The sequence below is a fragment of the Hibiscus syriacus genome, unplaced genomic scaffold (genome assembly GCF_006381635.1).
Source record: "Hibiscus syriacus cultivar Baekdansim isolate YM2019G1 unplaced genomic scaffold, ASM638163v2 tig00113124_pilon, whole genome shotgun sequence".
Lineage (NCBI taxonomy): Eukaryota > Viridiplantae > Streptophyta > Magnoliopsida > Malvales > Malvaceae > Hibiscus > Hibiscus syriacus.
In genome coordinates, this window is record NW_024063444.1 from 2,236,021 (window position 1) to 2,255,431 (window position 19,411).

At 35.3% G+C, this 19,411-nt stretch overlaps 1 protein-coding gene and 1 pseudogene across 1 annotated transcript; both read left to right on the plus strand.

Moving 5' to 3' along the window:
• The first annotated feature begins 9,268 nt into the window (after positions 1 to 9,268).
• Positions 9,269 to 10,012, plus strand: LOC120185866 (40S ribosomal protein S17-like). The gene is made up of 2 exons (XM_039189969.1): positions 9,269 to 9,823; positions 9,900 to 10,012. Exon 1 carries the CDS (start codon positions 9,367 to 9,369, stop codon positions 9,793 to 9,795), a length of 429 nt encoding a protein of 142 aa, XP_039045900.1. The 5' UTR covers positions 9,269 to 9,366; the 3' UTR covers positions 9,796 to 9,823; positions 9,900 to 10,012.
• Positions 10,013 to 14,958: 4,946 nt separating this feature from the next.
• Positions 14,959 to 17,911, plus strand: LOC120185530 (annotated as a pseudogene).
• Positions 17,912 to 19,411: the final 1,500 nt, after the last annotated feature.

The window sequence follows — 19,411 nt, forward strand, 5'->3', positions numbered from 1 at the left end:
GGTGAATGGGAAAAAAAGATCCCAAATTGTTGGAATACCGAAATTTTACCCTCGAATTAGTGAAAGAATTTGAGAGAGTCACTTTCAATTATCTTCCTCGAGAAGAAAATCAAATGGCAGATGCTTTGGCTACATTAGCTGCTATGTTTCAGGCAACTAAGAAAGTTGATATGAAGCCAATTAAAATGCAAGTATATGAAATTCCTACACATTGTTATGGTGTGGAAGAAGAGGTAGATGGTAAACCATGGTATCATGATATCCTGCAATATATCAAAAATCAAAGTTATCCACAAAATGCATCTGAAATTGATAAAAGAACCTTGAGAAGAATGGTTGCTGTATATTTTCTTGATGGCGAGATTATGTATAGAAGAAGCAATGATCAAATGCTATTGAGATGTTTAAATACTAGCGAAGCCAGAAGCATCGTTGAAGAAGTACACAGTGAAATATGTGGAACACATGCAAATGGTCTTTCCATGGCCAGAAAAATAATGAGATATGGATACTATTGGGCTACCATGCACACAGATTGCATTGATTATGCAAGGAAATGTCATAAATGCCAGATATATGCAGACAAGATTCATATACCCCCATCTCCTTTACATGTAATGACAGCACCCTGACCATTTTCTATGTGGGGAATAGATGTCATTGGTGCAATCACACCAAAAGCATCGAATGGACATTGCTTCATCCTTGTGGCAATTGATTATTTTACCAAATGGGTTGAAGCTTCTTCATATGCCAATATTAAGAGGTCCACAGTCTGCAAATTCATAAAGAAAGAGATAGTTTGTCGGTATGGCCTACCAGAAAGGATCATTATAAATAATACTCTGAACCTGAACAACAAAATGATGACCGAACTTTGTGCACAGTTTAAGATCAAACATGCAAACTCAGTGGCATATCGTCCAAAGATGAATGGGGCAGTTGAAGCGGCAAATAAGAACATCAAGAGAATCATTACAAAGACCACTGAAACTTACAAAGATTGGCACGAGAAGTTACCTTTTGCTTTATATGCATACCGAACTACTGTTCGAACATCTACTAGGGCAACACCTTTTTCTTTAGTCTACGGGATGGAAGCAGTCTTACTAATTGAAGTTGAGATTCCATCGCTTCGAATGCTAAGAGAAACAAAATTGGATGAATCCAAATGGACCCAAGCTAGATTTGATCAATTGAACCTTATTGAGGAGAAAAGATTGAAAGCTATTTGCCATGGACAGATGTATCAGAAACGGATGATGAAGTCTCATGACAAAAAAGTACATCCAAGAGAATTCCAAGAGGGTGATCTAGTACTAAAAAAGATCTTGCCTATACATAAATATTTCCGTGGGAAATGGATGCCTAATTGGGAAGGGTCATACATTATAAAAAAGGCCTTTTCCGGAGGAGCGTTGATCTTGGCAGAAATGGATGGAAAAATTTTGAGAAATCCAATAAACTCGGATTCTGTCAAGAAATATTATGCTTGAAGAAAGAAAAAAGAAAAAAAAAAGAGAAAGACAAAAGGAAAAAAAGAGAAAGAAAAAAGGAAAAAGGAAAAAAGAGAAAGAAAAAAAGAGAAAAGAAAAAAGAAAAAGAAAAAAGGGGGTCAAGATGAAAACCCGCAAAGGGCATCTTGTAACCAAATGAAGGATTTGAGTTGAAAACCTGAAAGGGCGGCTCAAATCCATGTTGATATTAGGCATCTGGCAATTGAACTCTCTTAAGATTTTGACAGTTTGGGAGAAACTTCACATCTACAAGCATTTTGACAACGTTTGAGATCTTCCAGACAAAAGCTTACATCATTACTCTAAATTGTGTCAATTTGATTAATTTAGAAATACTTATGCTAATAATTTGTTGAGTCATTTTAATTTTTATCATTCTTGTGCTTGCCATAACTTTGAGTACAATTCTATCTATTTATTAATAAATTCCAAGTTCAATTTATTTGAGATTCAATTTATTTTCGAAAATTCAATTTATTCTTCTATGAATTAACATAATTTTGAAATAAGTTAAAGATTTCTGAATGTCACTTTATGTTAATACTTTTAAAGGCATGGAATACAAAGTAAGCAAATCATCACCATCATAAAGCCATGAACAAGTCATTATTTGCACTCTGGTTATATAGGGTAACATTGGTTACAGCATTCCAAAAGTTGAAGATGACAAGTTTTACTGTCAACTAAACAGTTCCATGATTAAAAAAGAATGGGATATATTGGAGCAACAAAAGAGACAGTTTGTTGTAGCAATCATTGCAAGTAAATACACCAACAAAAATCTTCAAACCCATCACAATAATGTTTATTTCTTCCAGTAAGGTTGTTACGCTGGATGCCACCGACAACAAGGTTGAGTCCGTTAAAACTACTCATCAATTGCTCCAACCGATCATCATTCAGTTCTTGCACATCTGTTTTCAAAAGTATGCCAAGACAGTAAAAGGCAACCTCTGCATCATTAATCCCAGAGAAAAGAGACAGGACTTTGATACCACCATGGAACATGTCTCTATACAGATCCTTGTATATGGTTTTTTAGGGAAACCTAGAAGCATTTCCACCTCATCAGATTCAAGTGGAACAAGTGCCATGTGCTCATAGCATCTTCTGGAAGTGTTCTTTGAGTTATCTGATCTGGTTTAATATGAACCCCAAAACCAATCATTAGATTTAAAAGATGAATTTGCTCATAGTAAAAATAAGGAGACCCAATAGCATCTTCTGGAAGTGTTCTTTGAGTTATCTGATCTGGTTCGGTAGGAACCCTAGAACCAATCATTAGATTTGAAAGATGAATTTCTCATAGTAGAAATAAGGAGACCCAATAGCATCTTCTGGAAGTGTTCTTTGAGTTATCTGATCTGGTTCGGTAGGAACCCTCAGAACCAATCATTGGAATTGAAAGGTGAACTACATGATCGTCTTCATTAAGAAGCTTCTTTTCAAGCTTCCTCTGCTTCTTCTTTTTTAAGAAAATCATAGCCCAAGTTTCGCCTTTTCCTGTAATTGGGATCATTGCATAATGGCTTCCTATCTTCTTCCGGAAGAAGTGTGTCAGTAGCCTTAGCCAGTTGATCAGCACATATAAAATCTGTCAACTCTGCAATTGATGAATTCAGGCCACATCTCTCCATGGCTATTGAAGCCTCAACCTATGAATATCATGTTTTTATCAAGTATAACAATTTATTCTCCTCATCAGAATCAGAATTCAGGATTTCCTCGGTATCAGAAAGAACTATCAATATCTGTGAAATCATCCTGAAAGATCACTTCATAATCAGATGAGTTGTTATCAGAATCAACATGTTGCATGGGTGTGGATTTTTCAAGAGCATTGTATATGCAGTCTTGCTATTGCATCAGATTACTGTTTGCATAAATTGGTTTCTCTCCTATGGAAAAGTATACTTCAGAGATGGCCTTCACTGAAAGATGATAAGCCACTGTGTCAGCCTGGAACGGATTACCAAGTAATTTATACTACTATGTCTGACTAGATCCCTCCAGATACAGAAAATGGTCACCTCATTCAGAAGACACATATCTCAGACGTTTCTGTCAGAATGATTGAGTACTTCTTAAATTTGTGAAAACATGAAGAGAACTTCTCCAGTTACTTGACAATACTACTGTTTAGTGACACCAGAATGAGATTATTCAAGATAAACGGATTTGGGGCACGAATAAAGCTACAAGTACCTACAACAGTTCATTGTCCAAATTGGACCTCGTGGGGATCATGACATTTCAGTCAAACAGACATTGAGAGTGAATCAGACAAATCTAGCGGGGCATGCTGAAAGCCCATTTCAATCAGAATTAGGATTGTTGATGCATTTTTGAATATTTGTATTAGCAAATGCTGGGACATGCCGAAGGCCCACATCATTATGTGTTAAAAATCATTGACTTGAGCAGATATTTCTAATGAGACAGAAAAATATGAAGAATGAAAATGGTGAAACAATAACAGTCAATCTGACTACACATAATTGCTTCGTTCATCAGGCAGTTGCATTAGGGTCTTGTTGTTGAACAAATATCTACTCAGCAAATATATTTTCAAATACCCAATCTTCTTAACCATGTGTCACATGACAATGTTTTCTTTGTTAAGCTACATCATGGTTGCATGAATAAAGATGGTCCCCTTGTAGACTATTCGATCCAAGGATTAGTTCCTCAAGATTTCGAACTCTGAATTTGGCCTTTTGTGTGTCGGTGATAATTGAAAATATTTCTTTGAGATTCTTGTCAGTTAGTTTCAACTATACTGTTGAGGTTACGAAGTTGTTTTTCACATCAGTTTTGTTTACTTGATGACATTGAAGAGAGAAGCTCATGTATATTGCTCTTTCCCGATGTTACTGGGGTTATCATTGCCAGCTAGACTGAACTGAGTTTTCATCTATTTGGTTTATCATGTGCGTTTCATCCCCATCATCAAGAATTCTACGGATATCTTTCCATACATGGCTCTTATAGTGGGTCTGTTTCTAATTCCTACAACGCTCATTACAGAAGAAAATGTGATCAATATCACACTTACCCTTGCCTGAGACAATATCAAGATCAATTGGTATCTCTTATTCAATTCATCACTAGCATATCTTGAGAATTTGATCAACTTTTTGGCCATACCAGCATCTCATTTGTATTCCTATTAAGTTTTGTTCTCAAGTGGTCTTGTGACGTCATTCAAAAGATTTGAACACTAGGCAAAGAGCTTTAATGATAGAGAACATCTGAGCAGAAACCACAGGAAAGGATGAATGTTCTGTCAAATGTTTTACGAACATCTGAGCAGAAACCACAGGAAAGGATGAATGTGTTGTCAAATGTTTTACGAACATCTGAGCAGAAACCACAGGAAAGGATGAATGTGTTGTCAAATGTTTTACGAACATCTGAGCAGAAGCCACAGGAAATGATGAATGCGCCATCAAATGTTTTACGAACCTGCTATTTTGATGTTGAATCAATGTTACGATCATATGGTTTCCATTTATTGATCAAGTCTATCTTCTTCAACCCCAAGATTAGAAGTGAGATATAATGAAGATTTCTTTCCACAGAAGGGAAGCAGAAATTTTAACAACAAGAAACTAGTGGCACCAACTAAGGTTGAACGACAGGTTGTTGTTAAACATCTCAACATGATATGGTCCAAGTTGCCTTATTCAAGATCTGATTTAAATGTGGGGACATGAAAGGAATTGAGATAAATTCTCCTTGTGATGTGTTTCAAAAGTTAAATTAGAACAGACTCTACTCTCCTAATTAATCCCTGTTGAGTCAAACATATCTACATCTACATTCTTCAAAGATGATAGATTCTCTCTTCAAAGATGATATATTCCCTTTTTAAAAGATGATAGATTCTCTTTTCAAAGATGAAAGCTTTATTGGATTTCTACACAAGTCCAAACAAAGAAAGTTGGTTTTATCAAAGATAGAATGGTGCATCAAGATCATAGTTTGAACTACGGCAAGAGTCCATAAATGAAACATGTCCTCTGAGACTTTCATGAAGCAAAGAAGATGCAAAGATACAAGTTGATCAGATGATTCTACAGAAATGCAAGCTTGATAGCATAAGTTGCTACACTGATATCTAGAGGTGACCTTGGCAATAAATGATGAAGTGGAGGAAAACCGAGTTCACCATTTTGAAGTCAAATGAAGATTGCATCAACATTCATGCATCATATTTAGACATTTGCAAAAATAGGTGCATTTTCATTCATTTTATCCATGTTGAATTTTGAAGGAATTTCAAAGATTTTAGCCAAGATTCAAATCCATCACTTGATGGATCAGCTTTTCCAGAAAAAGTTCATAATGAGAAGAACTCATCTAAAGAAGGAAGAAGAAATTCATAATGAGAAGAATTTGTTCAACCTTTTGCTCAAATCCATCATTTGATGGATCAGCTTTTCCAGAAAAAGTTCATAATGAGAAGAACTCATCTGAAGAAGGAAGAAGAAATTCATAATAAGAAGAATTTGTTCAACCTTTTGCTCAAAAATCAGCTTTTCCAGAAAAAAGTTCATAATGAGAAGAACTCATCTAAAGAAGGAAAAAGAAATTCATAATGAGAAGAATTTGTTCAACCTTTTGCTCAAATCCATCATTTGATGAATCAGCTTTTCCAGAAAAAAGTTCATAATGAGAAGAACTCATCTGAAGAAGGAAAAAGAAATTCATAATAAGAAGAATTTGTTAACCTTTTGCTCAAATCCATCATTTGATAGATCAGCTTTTCCAGAAAAAGTTCATAATGAGAAGAACTCATCTGAAGAAGAAAGAAGAAGTTCATAATAAGAAGAACTTGTTCAACTTTTCACTTGAATTCATCATTCGATTGATCAACAGTGCCAGTTAGAGTTCATAATGAGAATAACTCATCTGAAGAAGAAAGAAGAAGTTCATAATGAGAAGAACTTGTTCAACTTTTTGCTTAAATTCATCACTCGGTGGATCAGTAGTGCCAGTTAGAGTTCATAATGAGAAGAACTCATCTGAAGAAGAAAGAAGAAGTTCATAATGAGAAGAACTTGTTCAACTTTTTGCTTAAATTCATCACTTGATGGATCAACTTTTCCAGAGAAAGTTCATTATGAGAAGAACTCATCTGAAGAAGGAAGAAGAAGTTCATAATGAGAAGAATTTGTTCAACCTTTTGCTTAAATTCATCACTTGATGGATCAACTTTTCCAGAGAAAGTTCATAATGAGAAGAACTCATCTGAAGAAGGAAGAAGAAGTTCATAATGAGAAGAGCTTATTCAACCTTTGCTAGATTACATCACAAAAGGAGATGAGTTGTCATCCCCAGTGAAAAAGTTCATAATGAGAAGAGCTAATCCCAGAGAAAAATTATTTCAACATTCCCATCATAATCAAGTGAAGTCAAATGAAAAAAAAACTTATTATCTTTTCGTCTTTGCTCTATTCTTGTTAACACAAGAATAAACAAAGAGGGGCAGCTGAAGATACTCTTTTTTTCATTTGAATATTATTTATATTCTTTATATTATTATAATTATAATAATTATTATTATTTTATTATTAATAAATATTTTTACAGGCCCATTTACAAATCCTGAAGCCCAAAGAAATGCAAACCCAACCCGGTTGAGAAACACTAACCCTTCTAGGGTTTCCCCAAGCTGCCAGCCGCCGTTGGGAAGATGAGCAGCCACTTTATCCTTTGCTGCCAGGTGGTCCAACCGACGCTTCCGATGTTTCCACTGCCAGGTGTTTCAACTACAACGTCGTCGTCCTCAACAGCTGCCACGACGCCCGTCGAAGCCCCCAGAAGAGTCATTCCAGCCGTCCACGCGTCCCATTCTTCCGTGAGTCACCACAAGTTCGGTGACTCACCAAAGTTTACTCCTTTAACCAGTCTGAAGCCATCACCGGTGGTGGCTATAAAAGCCATCGAGCCCCTGCCAACAAAAAAGAGAGGGAAGGAAGAACAGAGAACAAAAAACCACAACACAGCAACCAAAAACAAAAGAAAAGAAAGGAGAGAAGCTTACCGAGGAAGCCACGACCGTCGGACCTCTTCAAACGTCACCAAAACCTTCGAAAATCGAAGGTACTTTCTTAGATTTGCTCCAATCGGGAGCTTTTTAAAAGAAATGAACACCGGAACCGTCATTAGGACGGTCCGATCTACATGGTGGTGTAAAAATAAATTTTTCCGGCCACCAGATGCGGTGGCCGGCGGTGAGAATCACGGCGGCAGACGGCTGCCGCCCGACTTCCCTCCGATGAGGGAAGCTAGAGAGAAGGGAGAGCTTTTTCATTCTCTCTCAGTTAGAGAGAGAATGATAAAGGGAGAAATGAGAGAGCTGGCCCGAATGGCCAGCCGTTTCTGGCTTTAAATAGCCCTTCCCGAACGACGTCGTTTTGGGAAGGGCTATTTGTGTAATTTTTAATTGTTAAACCACGTCCGTAGTCCTTCTATCTTATATGCTTTACATTTTAGTCACTGAATCAAATTTTTGATCCTTTTAATTTGGTTTCTACATTTTATTTATTTATATTTTAGCCCTTAACCGTAATATTAAATATTTTAGAAAAAATACGTATTTAGTCCTTTAATTTTAATAAATAATATTTTGATCCTGAGTATATATTTTTAATTTATTTTAATCTGATATTCGAATTTTATATAATTTTATTTTAGTCACCAAATTAATAAATAAGGAAAATGACATATTTAATCCCTATAATTTTAAATAATTAATTATGAATTAGGTATTTAATTTTAATTTTATTATAATTTAGTCACTAATTTTAAATATTTTCATTTATTTTACTGGATTTAAATATATAGTTCTGATTGTATTTTTATTGTTTTAATTTTACTTGTTTATATATTATTTTCATTATTATTATATAGTCATATAAATATATAATAAATAATAATTTATATTTTTTAAATAAATTATTTTAATATTTATTTATTTATTTTTCAATATTAAAGAAAAGGGCAGTCTTAATACAACTGGATGTCCTATTCTGGTATTTTAAAATTAAATATTATAAAAAATTATAATTTAATTTTATTTAAATTATTATATTAATATTTATTAATATCGAAGAAAAGAGCTGTCTTAAGGCACCTAGAAGTCCTTTTCTGATATTTCTAACTAAATAAATAGTTTATATAAATTATTATTTTTTTCTCATAATTATAATTTTGAAATAATAGGATTATAAATTAAATATATTTTGAATTTTTAATAATAAAGACAATTTATAATTAAAAAGTACTAATTTTGGGCGTTGTAGGGGTGCTAATCCTTCCCTAAACGTAACCGACCACGAATCCTTTTTTATTATTAAAAAAGAATGAATTTTTGGTTAAAACGCAGATCAGTTTATCTTTTAATTGATGTTTTCTTAAAAATTCTTTTAAAAGATTTTTTTTAGGTATTCGACCTACCTAACCCAAAAGGCCGATGGCGACTCCCAAATTATTTTCAAAACCATTTATTCACATCACTTTTCCCGCCAAATAAATATTTCGTGCCCGGACGAAAACCGGTTACGACAATAGTAATTTGAACAACAATTCAACCCGACCCATAAATATACCTAATATTTTAAATTATGATCCACCAAGAATTTGGTAATTGGGCCGACCAAAAAACCTAACAGGAAAACTGGACCATTTACATCATATCCAACCCAAAAAAGCTAAGCAACCTATAAACACAACATATAAAAGCGTAATTCATGGTCCTCATTCAAGAACCATAGCCCTTTAACTTCTCGTTTTCAACTCAGCAAAACCCTAGCCAGACAGTCATCACCCGCCGCTCCAAACCATGGGCCGCGTCCGCACCAAGACGGTAAAGAAATCGTCTCGCCAAGTGATCGAGAGGTATTACTCTCGCATGACCCTCGATTTCCACACCAACAAGAAGATCATCGAAGAAGTTGCCATCATCCCATCGAAGCGGCTCCGCAACAAGATTGCCGGGTTCTCGACCCACCTGATGAAGCGTATCCAGAAGGGTCCGGTTCGCGGGATCTCTTTGAAGCTTCAGGAAGAAGAGCGCGAGCGTCGCATGGATTTTGTCCCCGATGAATCGGCCATCAAGGTTGATCAAATCGAAGTTGATAAGGAGACACTCGACATGCTTTCGGTTCTTGGGATGGGTGATATCCCTGGGCTTGTTAAAGTCGACCCGGTTTCTGTTGCGGTTCCTCAAATCGGATTCGGTCGCGGTGGTGGACCCGGAAGGAGGTTTTAAATGGTGGGTATCCATGGAATTGATGGGTTCTTAAATGATAAATCTTAAGTTTGTTATGATTATTTTTTGTAGTTCTTTTAATATAATTCTATGGTTCTTTTTTGAACCATTATGGTTCTTTCGATCTTAATTGCTACTGAAACTTGGTACGATTTATGTGAACTTGTTTATGAAGGTATTTGAAATGGGTAATTTTTAGTCAACTTTCATGGTTAAATCCCCATTTATTTTCATTTAATTTTATTTCTGACTGATTGAAAATGGTGTGATGATTCTTGTTCTGCAATCAATTGCAACTTGAAAATTGAAAAGGTTGGTCTTTTATAGTGAATTATGGTTCAATTTCAGTCTTTGTTTTGCGACAATGGCTTCCATTAATGCGATGCGTTGAGCTTAGCCAACTAACATATAGCAACTTTGTACCCGGAGTTTCAACTTTGAATATATGGAGTTTGGTTCCGGTGGCAATTGCAAGCAAGAAACTAAGATGATCTTTGCTTTATAGATATTGCTGGATTCTCTGAGCTGTATTCTATTGGCAATTTACATCCAGAATTGGGTACTTTTATATTTGTTTATATTCGGAGCATTGTCATTCCGATTGGGTAGAGTCTTATATCTGTATTGAAATGAAGATCCTCCCAACCCTAATCCTATATATCTGATTGTTGTTCATCCTGTTTTGTTTTAGCTTTGCTTTTGCATCCATTACATTTATTTGCACTGTTATATATGTAAAAATGTGAAAAGTGATATTCAAAGACAAACTGTTGTTTAAGGACGTTGAAGGTTCAATCTTAAAATGGTAATGGAATAAAATGTTAAACATCTATCCGATAAAAAAGAAAGAAAATTAGACGATAAAAAAGAAAGAAAATTAGACGCTAAAACGAAAAGGAATATAGATTGAACACTTATTCTTCAGTTAAAAGTTTAACAAACCAGACAGGAACCATGTTTTGTCTAACAACAGATTAGTTTAGCCAACTAAACAACTATCATGTTTTGAATGATAGACAAGTGATTTTTTTTTTATAGAAGTAGGAGGTCTCATTAAAAAACCCCTTCATATTTATCACTTTCCAAGAGGAGAGGGGATACCTAGCAGGAGGAAAAGAGTATATCTCAATTTATTGATTCTAAAGATTTTCATGTTCACAAGCTTTAGTCCTTGTTCCCTCCATGGTTTTCCATTTGGGGTGGACTTTCTTGTTGTAAAATGAAAATATATTGTACCTACAATCTAACTCTCCTCAATCACAGTGTGAAGTAGAAATGTTGGATCCTTTCAAGGTTAAAAGATGTAAAGCTTGCCCTTCAGAAATCCAAGACTCTTAAGAGAACTCTGCAGTGTGGGGGGAGCTTGGACAGCTCGGCTTTGTTTTCTACTAATATCATAGTAAAGGATATATCGAACGAATGCAAATTGGAGAGGCATTGCAAAGCTTCCTTGGAGGGCAGATGCACCAGATATTTACAATGCTGAAGCTTTAGAATCCGAGGAGAGGAGAGGTTTCCCAACCACTCTGGCAAAGCTTTCAGTCCATCGAAGTCCCGAATTTCTAACTTCTCAGGTTCAGTGAGGTGTTGAATTTGATGTGGCAAAGAGCATAGTGATGTGTTATCCCATCCCTTCAAACTCAATTTTTTAAGGGAAGAATGGAGGTGGTGGATGGAACCAAGACCTGGGAATTCCTCCAACTCTTGTGAGAAGGAGCACATTCGCAATGTTTTCAAAAGTGTGAGGCACCCAAGGCTCTCTTCTGGGAGCCTTTTTTAAATTTCCACAACTACCAATGCATAATTCTTCAAGAGAATGCAGTTGCACTATATCTTTAGGAATTGACCCCAGATTATCGCAATCGTCTATGAATAAGTTAAGAAGAGTACAAGTTGACAAACCAGATGGTAGACTTGTTAATCCTCTGCATGCTTTCAGCTTTAATTCTAAAAGAGAGGACAAACCATTTAAACTGAGAATGGACCTTAAGTTCTTGTAATCCCTTATTGTTAAACTTTTGAGACGAGGGGAAAATGATTCATCACCCATCCAACCTAACTCAGAACACCAGTCAATAGTGAGTTCCTCAAGAGAAGAAAATCTACTCATTATTGGAACACTGTTTAGATTGTGACACACTATAATATTCAACACTTTTAGTGATGGAAATGCAGGGATTATCGGCTCCACTTCTAACCATTCTTTATTCTCTGGCATATTCTTTAGAGTGAAATTTTCCAGTGCTGGAAATAAGATGATTGGCTTACTTTTATCACAACTATTCATATAAAATTCCTTTCCTATGCCTTACACTCTTTAAACCTGCCACTTCAAGAAATTTCAGGTTGGGATATTGCCCAAGAGTTGGAAGATTCTTTACATCCCAACATTGTAATAGCTTCAACTCCATCAGATTCATGGGTTGAAAACAAGCACTTGTTAATCCTTTGCATTCATCACCTAACCAACCTAACTGAGAACACCTGGGTACCTCGAGGTTCGAGGTTCTGGGGAGAAGAAAATCTGCTCATTCTTGGAACACTGTTTAGATTGTGACACACTATAATATTCAACACTTTTAGTGATGGAAATGCAGGAATTGTCGGCTCCACTTCTAACTATTCTTTTACCTCTGGCATATTCTCTAGAGTGAAAAATTCCAATGCTGGAAATAAGATGAGTGGCATATTCTCATCACAACCATCCATATAGAATTCATTTCCTATGCTCCTCACACTGTGTAAGCCTTTCATTTCAAGCAACTTGAGATTAGGATATTGCCCAAGTGGTGGTAGATTCTTCACATTCATACATCCTAATAGTTTCAATTCTACCAAATTCATGAGTTGAAAAGAAGCACTTGGGGCACCACTAGTCTTCCCTAGCAACCATGATGGAAAATACTTACCCATATAATACCGAATAGTTAAGCTTTTCATATTTGAGTGAGGCTCCAACCCTTCCAGCTCTTTCTCATCTCTATTGTATCCCTGTTTTAAGAATTCCAACACCCAATGGTATCCAGTTTGTGTAATTTCTTCTTCTCCCATAATCTTGCTCCCCTAGCTTCTTCTTTGTCTCTAACATTCCGAAGATCATCGAAGACCAACTCTCCTCCAAGTTCAACTAAAAATCCCAATTCCCCAGTCCCTCTTCCCCTTTCTCTAGCCACTTTAAATAATGGCAAAGTCTGAAGACTAGTTAAGCATCCTATCTCAACAGGAACATGATGTCCAACACTGATGTATAAATGCCTCGGGTTGACTAAACTTTTCATTCCTCCTGAGAGTTCTTCGAGCCGGAAACACTTCAACAATCTTATTGTCTCCAAAAGGTGGAGCTGAGCAATGGACTTCCCCTCTATGTCGATTCTCGAGATATCAAAGTATCTCAAATGCTTTAGCTTGCCAATCGAATCTGGCAACATCGCTCAGCTGCTTTCAACCAGACTTTGACTGGCTCATCAAGTTGCCTCCTCTCTGCATCTTGCAAGAAAGCTCGAGTGAGAGAAAGTGAGTGTGAAGAAGGTGGCATGGTGCCGAGGGATGAACGTCCGGTGGCCGACGTAAGATGGAGATGAGGAGCAGCGACTAGTTTTAATGAACACGGGATTAAAATGCAAGAAGATAAAATAATAGAAACTGATTTTTACTAATCAAGAATGAATCAAAAGGTGATTTACTCTTTACAAGTGTAAGGCTTATACAGTAATATTTAACAATATTCTAACTACTCAGCTAGCCGTCATTAACAAATTCTTAACAATCTAATAACTACTTGCTTCATCTAACAGGGAGGAACGAAGCTTGTTCAGCTGCTCCTTGAAATCCCATGCAAGGTTGATTGGTTCTTCAAGGATGGAAATAAACTTGGACAGAGCCACTTCCACGGCTGCACTGATGACAGCTTCGGCTATTTTTGAATCAGAAATCAGCTGGAAAGGTCTGAAAGAAAACAATAGAGGATAACAGTAGACGAGAACTAAGCAAAGTGATTTCTAAAACCAAAGATGCTATGAATAAAATTCCAAAATTATTATAAAAAAAAATCTAGTTTTATCCGTCTATAGGTGATTTTTATGATTTTCATTTTTTTTGGAGGGTTCGATTGGTCTGAAGGAAAACAAACACAGGATAACAGTGAATGGGAAATTACGAGTTCGATAATGTTTAGATGTAAAATATATATAATTTGAAGGAATCTTCTTCATTGAACAAGTTAAAATTTTCTTCACCAGCAACATATGATCAAGCAGCCTGCTAACATCTTAAACGAGAAATTCAAAGCACTACGGTATTTTCTTTCATATTTTGATAACTACAGTATGCATAAAGTCGGTTTCCATTTTTCTGTATTCTAACAATATAACACGGCTAATTTTTTTTTTATGTTTTATCCTCAACCAGGTAGACTAAACCATGTAAACAAAGTTATTATTACATAACAAAAGAATTGAACGAGCAGAGGAAGCTACCGTGGCATCATTCTGTAATCATCGTCACAATCTCGCATTTTCCTCATCGATTTTGCTAACCCAAGTTATAAAAGTGAATATTAAAAGTTATAAAATGTTTATATGATTGTTTATATGTTTCAAACTGTCTTTTTCTATCAAAAGATGACGGTCATCTAAACTAGACATTAACTTGTTAATTATGATGTGATAAAATTATATTTTAACGATGTCTATTTGTATTGTCGTTGCTTTCAAACACTGACTCGACGACATAATGTTTCAAACACTAACTCAATGACATAATGTAAATAAAAACTCGATCCAAAAATACATCTCCAACGATTGTAAGATCAAATTTTATCATATCATAATTAGTAAGTTAACGTATAACTCAAATGACCCTAATTTTTTAACGAAAAAAAAAATGAGTTTGAAATATATGAGTAATCAGATGATCATTTTATAACTTTCAAAAGTCACAAGACTCAACGAAACAATGTTTTACAATTAAAGATTATTTTATAACTTTTAATAGTTGATAAGCTTAATAAAACATTTTATACTTTACCCTATTAATTTATTAAACAAAAATATGATATATAAATATACGATATTCCCTAACCCTCTTATTTATCTTCTTTTGGATCATCTCTGATGGGCCTTTTAACAGTGAAAATTCTGGCATCAGCAACTGATAAAGCGTCCAACGACAATGTTAAACAGCCCAATTGTTTCTGCAAATTTATAACTGAAAACAGAGAAAGGGTTTTGGAGGCTGTCGAAGCCGGTGGATGAAACCAGAGCAGACACCATGAAAGGACAAAGCAGGAAGAAGGGAAGGACAAAACACAACAAACCTCAAAGAATCGAAGAATCTTTGCAACCAAAACACTCAATCAAACATAAGAAGAAAACCCATCAAAACCATGTCAATCACTCTTCAAATCCACCCGAGTCTTCTTCTTCTTCTTCTTCTTCTTCTTCTTCTTCTTCCAGTTTCCTTGACAAGGTTACTTTTTATGTGTACTGTTGTATGTTTTATAAAATGAATGTGAAATTGGATTTTTTATTGGATTAATCTGAATTTGCAGGTGAGAGCAAGGTTGGCTGGTGGCCATTTTAGGATGATCAACGAAAAGCTTTACACTTGCACGTATTTTTCTTTCTTTATTTATCTTTCCTTTTTAATTTTTTTTGTTTATTAATGTGAGAAGTTCCACTTCTTGATTTTAATCTTATGGATAAGCTTCTGATTTATCTTGTTTTTTTTTCCTTTCATAGTATAGTTGAAATTATAACTTATTGCTTGATAATTCGAAGTCTGTTTCCTTTTTCGTGTTATCTTAGAGGCAAAGAAGCACTGGACTATTTCAAAGAAGACGCAGAATTGTTTAATATGGTAAGCTACATGTAGATGTACTTACATGTGTGCGTGTTGGATAAAGATGCATGTCCAAATGGGTATGTTCAGCTTCTTCTAAGCTTTCCATGTGTCATGTCCCCATACATGTCCATGTAACTCTGACACAGGTAGTTCGAGGAAAAATTGATGAGTCACAGAGCAAGCATAGATGTTTCATAAAATTTGTTGTTATGTTTGTACATGTACTAGTTGATGCTGAATTGTATAAAATTGAAGCTGCATTTTGACTTGTCCATTTCACTCCTTTGGCCAGTACCATACTGGATATCAGGAGCAAATGTCACATTGGCCTGAGCAGCCTGTAAATAGGATCATAAAATGGCTGAAGGGTCGTCGTTCTTCTTTAATTGTAGCTGATTTCGGTTGTGGTGAGAACCCTCTTAATTGGATTTTCCACTTTGTATTCGTGAGGATAATTCTTTGAACTCATATTTGTTATAAATGTTTAACATGATCTGTTATTACCTTGTGTTCGACAGTTTGTTCATGTATTCGTGCTCAATTGTGTTTCAGGTGATGCACGCCTTGCAAAAATCGTGAAGAATAAAGTTTTCTCATTTGATCTCGTCTCGAATAATCCTTCGGTAATTGCTTGTGATATGTCAAATGGAAGTCCCTTTATTTCTTTTATGAGCTTGTTATATGACTGTCGTTGACCAAATCCCGTAAACCATAACTAGGGGTGTATTCGGTTCGGTTTGGTTTTTTACTAAAAATTGAACCGAACCGTAATAAACGGTTTTTTTAAAATTTAAACCGAAACCGAATGGTTAAAAAACCGAAATATGTGAAACCGATTTTTTCGGTTCGGTTCGGTAATGCGGTTTTTCATAAACCGAAAATATTATTAGATTTAGGGTTTTTTTTGTATTTACTTTAATTGGCCATTTGGGCTTACCGTAAGGGTAAGTGGGTAACCGGCTGGACGGGCCCAAATTGTTTTGTTCGGTTCAATACGGAACAAATGGGTTCCATAAGGAAAACCGAACCGAATTAAAAAATTTGAATGTTTAAATCAACCCGAAACCGAACCGTATAAGGTCAATCTGAACCGAACCGTTTTACTCGGTTCGTGTCGGTTTTCTCGATTTCGTTGCTCAGCCCTAACCATAACCTTGCATATACTGCATTGCTATTATCGATTACAAAGCTTCTGCCTCCCTACATGTGCTGCTGTGCTTGAAAGTACGAGCTTACACAAGTCTTCAAATGCTTTCAAAATAGCAACAGATTCATTTTTGAGTTTTAATGGCAGGTACCGCTGGATTCTTCCTCGGTCGATGTTGCTGTTTTTTGCCTTTCACTGATGGGGACTAATTATGCCATTTATCTTCAGGAAGCATATAGAGTTCTCAAGCCAAGGTTATTGTGTTTAAATGCTGTTTAATGCTTGCCCTTTCCAGTGAGTTTTTGGTTGATAATCCAACTTATTTCAGTTCTTTTTTAGTGGTTGGTTTTTTATTGCCGAGGTAAATAGCAGATTCGACCCGAATAATGCGGAGCGGATCTGGACCAGTTTACGAGAGCTGTCTGTGAGATGGGATTTACCTCAGAATTGAAGGTTATTAATGTTCTTTTATTTACTTCAATGCAAACCCGTTGTTCTTCACTAACTCATTATTGATATGTATAGGACTTCGCAAATAAGATGTTCGTTTTATTATACTTAAAGAAAAAGGTCCGTTTCCATGTTATTCATCGGCGTTACTTGAACTCTTTATTTTTATTTTTTTTCTAAAATATTTGTATTTGATATATATGCTCGAGACATATTTATACATCAATTGGTCTAGTGGATTGAAACGTCAAGTCCCTCAAGCAAAGGTCAGAGGTTTGTGGTTTTGTGAACAGAGAAAACTTGGTTGGAAGGCTTGTTCTTATGATGTGCATTTACAAGATCTTATCTGGATTAGTCAGTCAATAGTCGATAAAATTTGATCTGGATTAATCAGTCAATAGGTTAAACCTAGACATAACTGTGATTAATCACAAGAAATATATAATTTCATGGTTCATTGTTAATATTTATTTATGTTTTCTTTTGTAGAAGACAAGCTCCAAAGGTAGAGAAATTGAATGGCCAGAGCCGAAGCCTTGCATATTCAAACGTCGTTGACGTTCATGGATCCTAAATTCTGACATCTATATATTGTATTGGTTTTAGATTTGTCAATTTGTGTACTTTTATCTTATGTACTTTATACATACGCACACACACACACATATATATATATCATTCAAGTCCCTTTATAATAGAGTTTGTATCAATTTAGTCTCTATCATTAAGTGAATCAATTTTTCTTTCTTTTGTAAAGAATGGTTCGAATTAATCCCCTACTTTTAGGTGGATCAATTTATTCCTTGCATTAGTAAAAATAAATAAATAATTTCAAATTTTTCGAGATGTAAAATGACATTAAGGTTGGATACAGTAGTCAACGGGTACATAATAAACAGAGACACGTAGAGCTCCGGTAAATAACAGAGAGTACGTAAATGCCAGCACATGCACGAGGCATCGAAAGAGATGTGCTAAGATTCTATGACATGTCAATTATACCTAATAGGTCTCACTAGTTTACCGAGACAGTTTACTATTAACTTCAGAGTGTAACCTACATTTTAAACAGAGTTAAACATATTAGAAGAGAGCTAAGCAAAATGTAACAGAGCTGACCGAAATATAAAAGAACTGAACTAAGCAATGTCACCGTCATATATCAGAGTTGCATAGAGTATATAAGACTGACCATAGCATATCAAAGTATGACAAGATAAAATTATATGTTTAATATTGCAATGCAGAGTCATCGAATTACACAAATCAAACATGATTTTTTTACAATCGAATTGTTAATATTAAACATACGAATAAAGTAATGAAAGTGTAAAACTGAAACTACTTTAGTTCTTGTATAAGATCTCTACCCATATATATATACATACATATGCATGCATGCACACACCTATATTTCCAGAAATTTAAAGCGTATGATTTCTAAACTTTGCTTGTGAAATTCAAAAAACGCCACCATAAGCATACTAAACAATTATCCATATATTCCAAAATCCAAACCAAAAAGTATTCCAAACTTGATGCAAGAAAAACAAGAACTAGAAACAAGCAATAACAGGCCTCACATACCGGAATATGAATAAACCTTCTGGTAAAGCTTTAAAAAATAAGTTTTTGTTCTGAGATCCCTACAAGGCAACAACAGCACAAATTCCGGAAAATATAAGACTGGGGTTTCCCAGTAGCAAGGAAGCTTATATCAAGTGGATTGCTCATTGGAGTCCTGCTTCTCATTTTTCTGCCAATCAAAATCAAATTCAAATCTCAGTTTAAAGACCTTTGATTCTGCACAACAGCACAACTGCACAACAATGCTTGTCTAGCACTGATGTCAATCAAACAAGGATTATCACTAATGGAGTGCAATCATTCAGAAGTAATAAATTGTTAAGACCAACCAATTCAGACAGAATTGAAACTTAGAGCAGGTAACAGACCGGAGGGAACATATCCTATGTTGGTAAGTGCCGTCACTGATTTACGAGGCAACACACCATAGGACAGAAAACTCTGCTGTCACCGATTTATTAGGCAAAATACCATAAGACAGAAAACTAAATATCAGATTTATGGTACCATCTCTCCGTTATAAAACCTTCACCCTTTCTTTCTAATTAACCATTTTTTAAGGCAAGGATTCTAGTTGATTGAGCTAATGTG

Coding starts and splice junctions, on each gene's coding strand:
- LOC120185866 (XM_039189969.1), top strand. CDS start 9,367: ATGGGCCGCGTCCGCACCAAGACGGTAAAGAAATCGTCTCGCCAAGTG.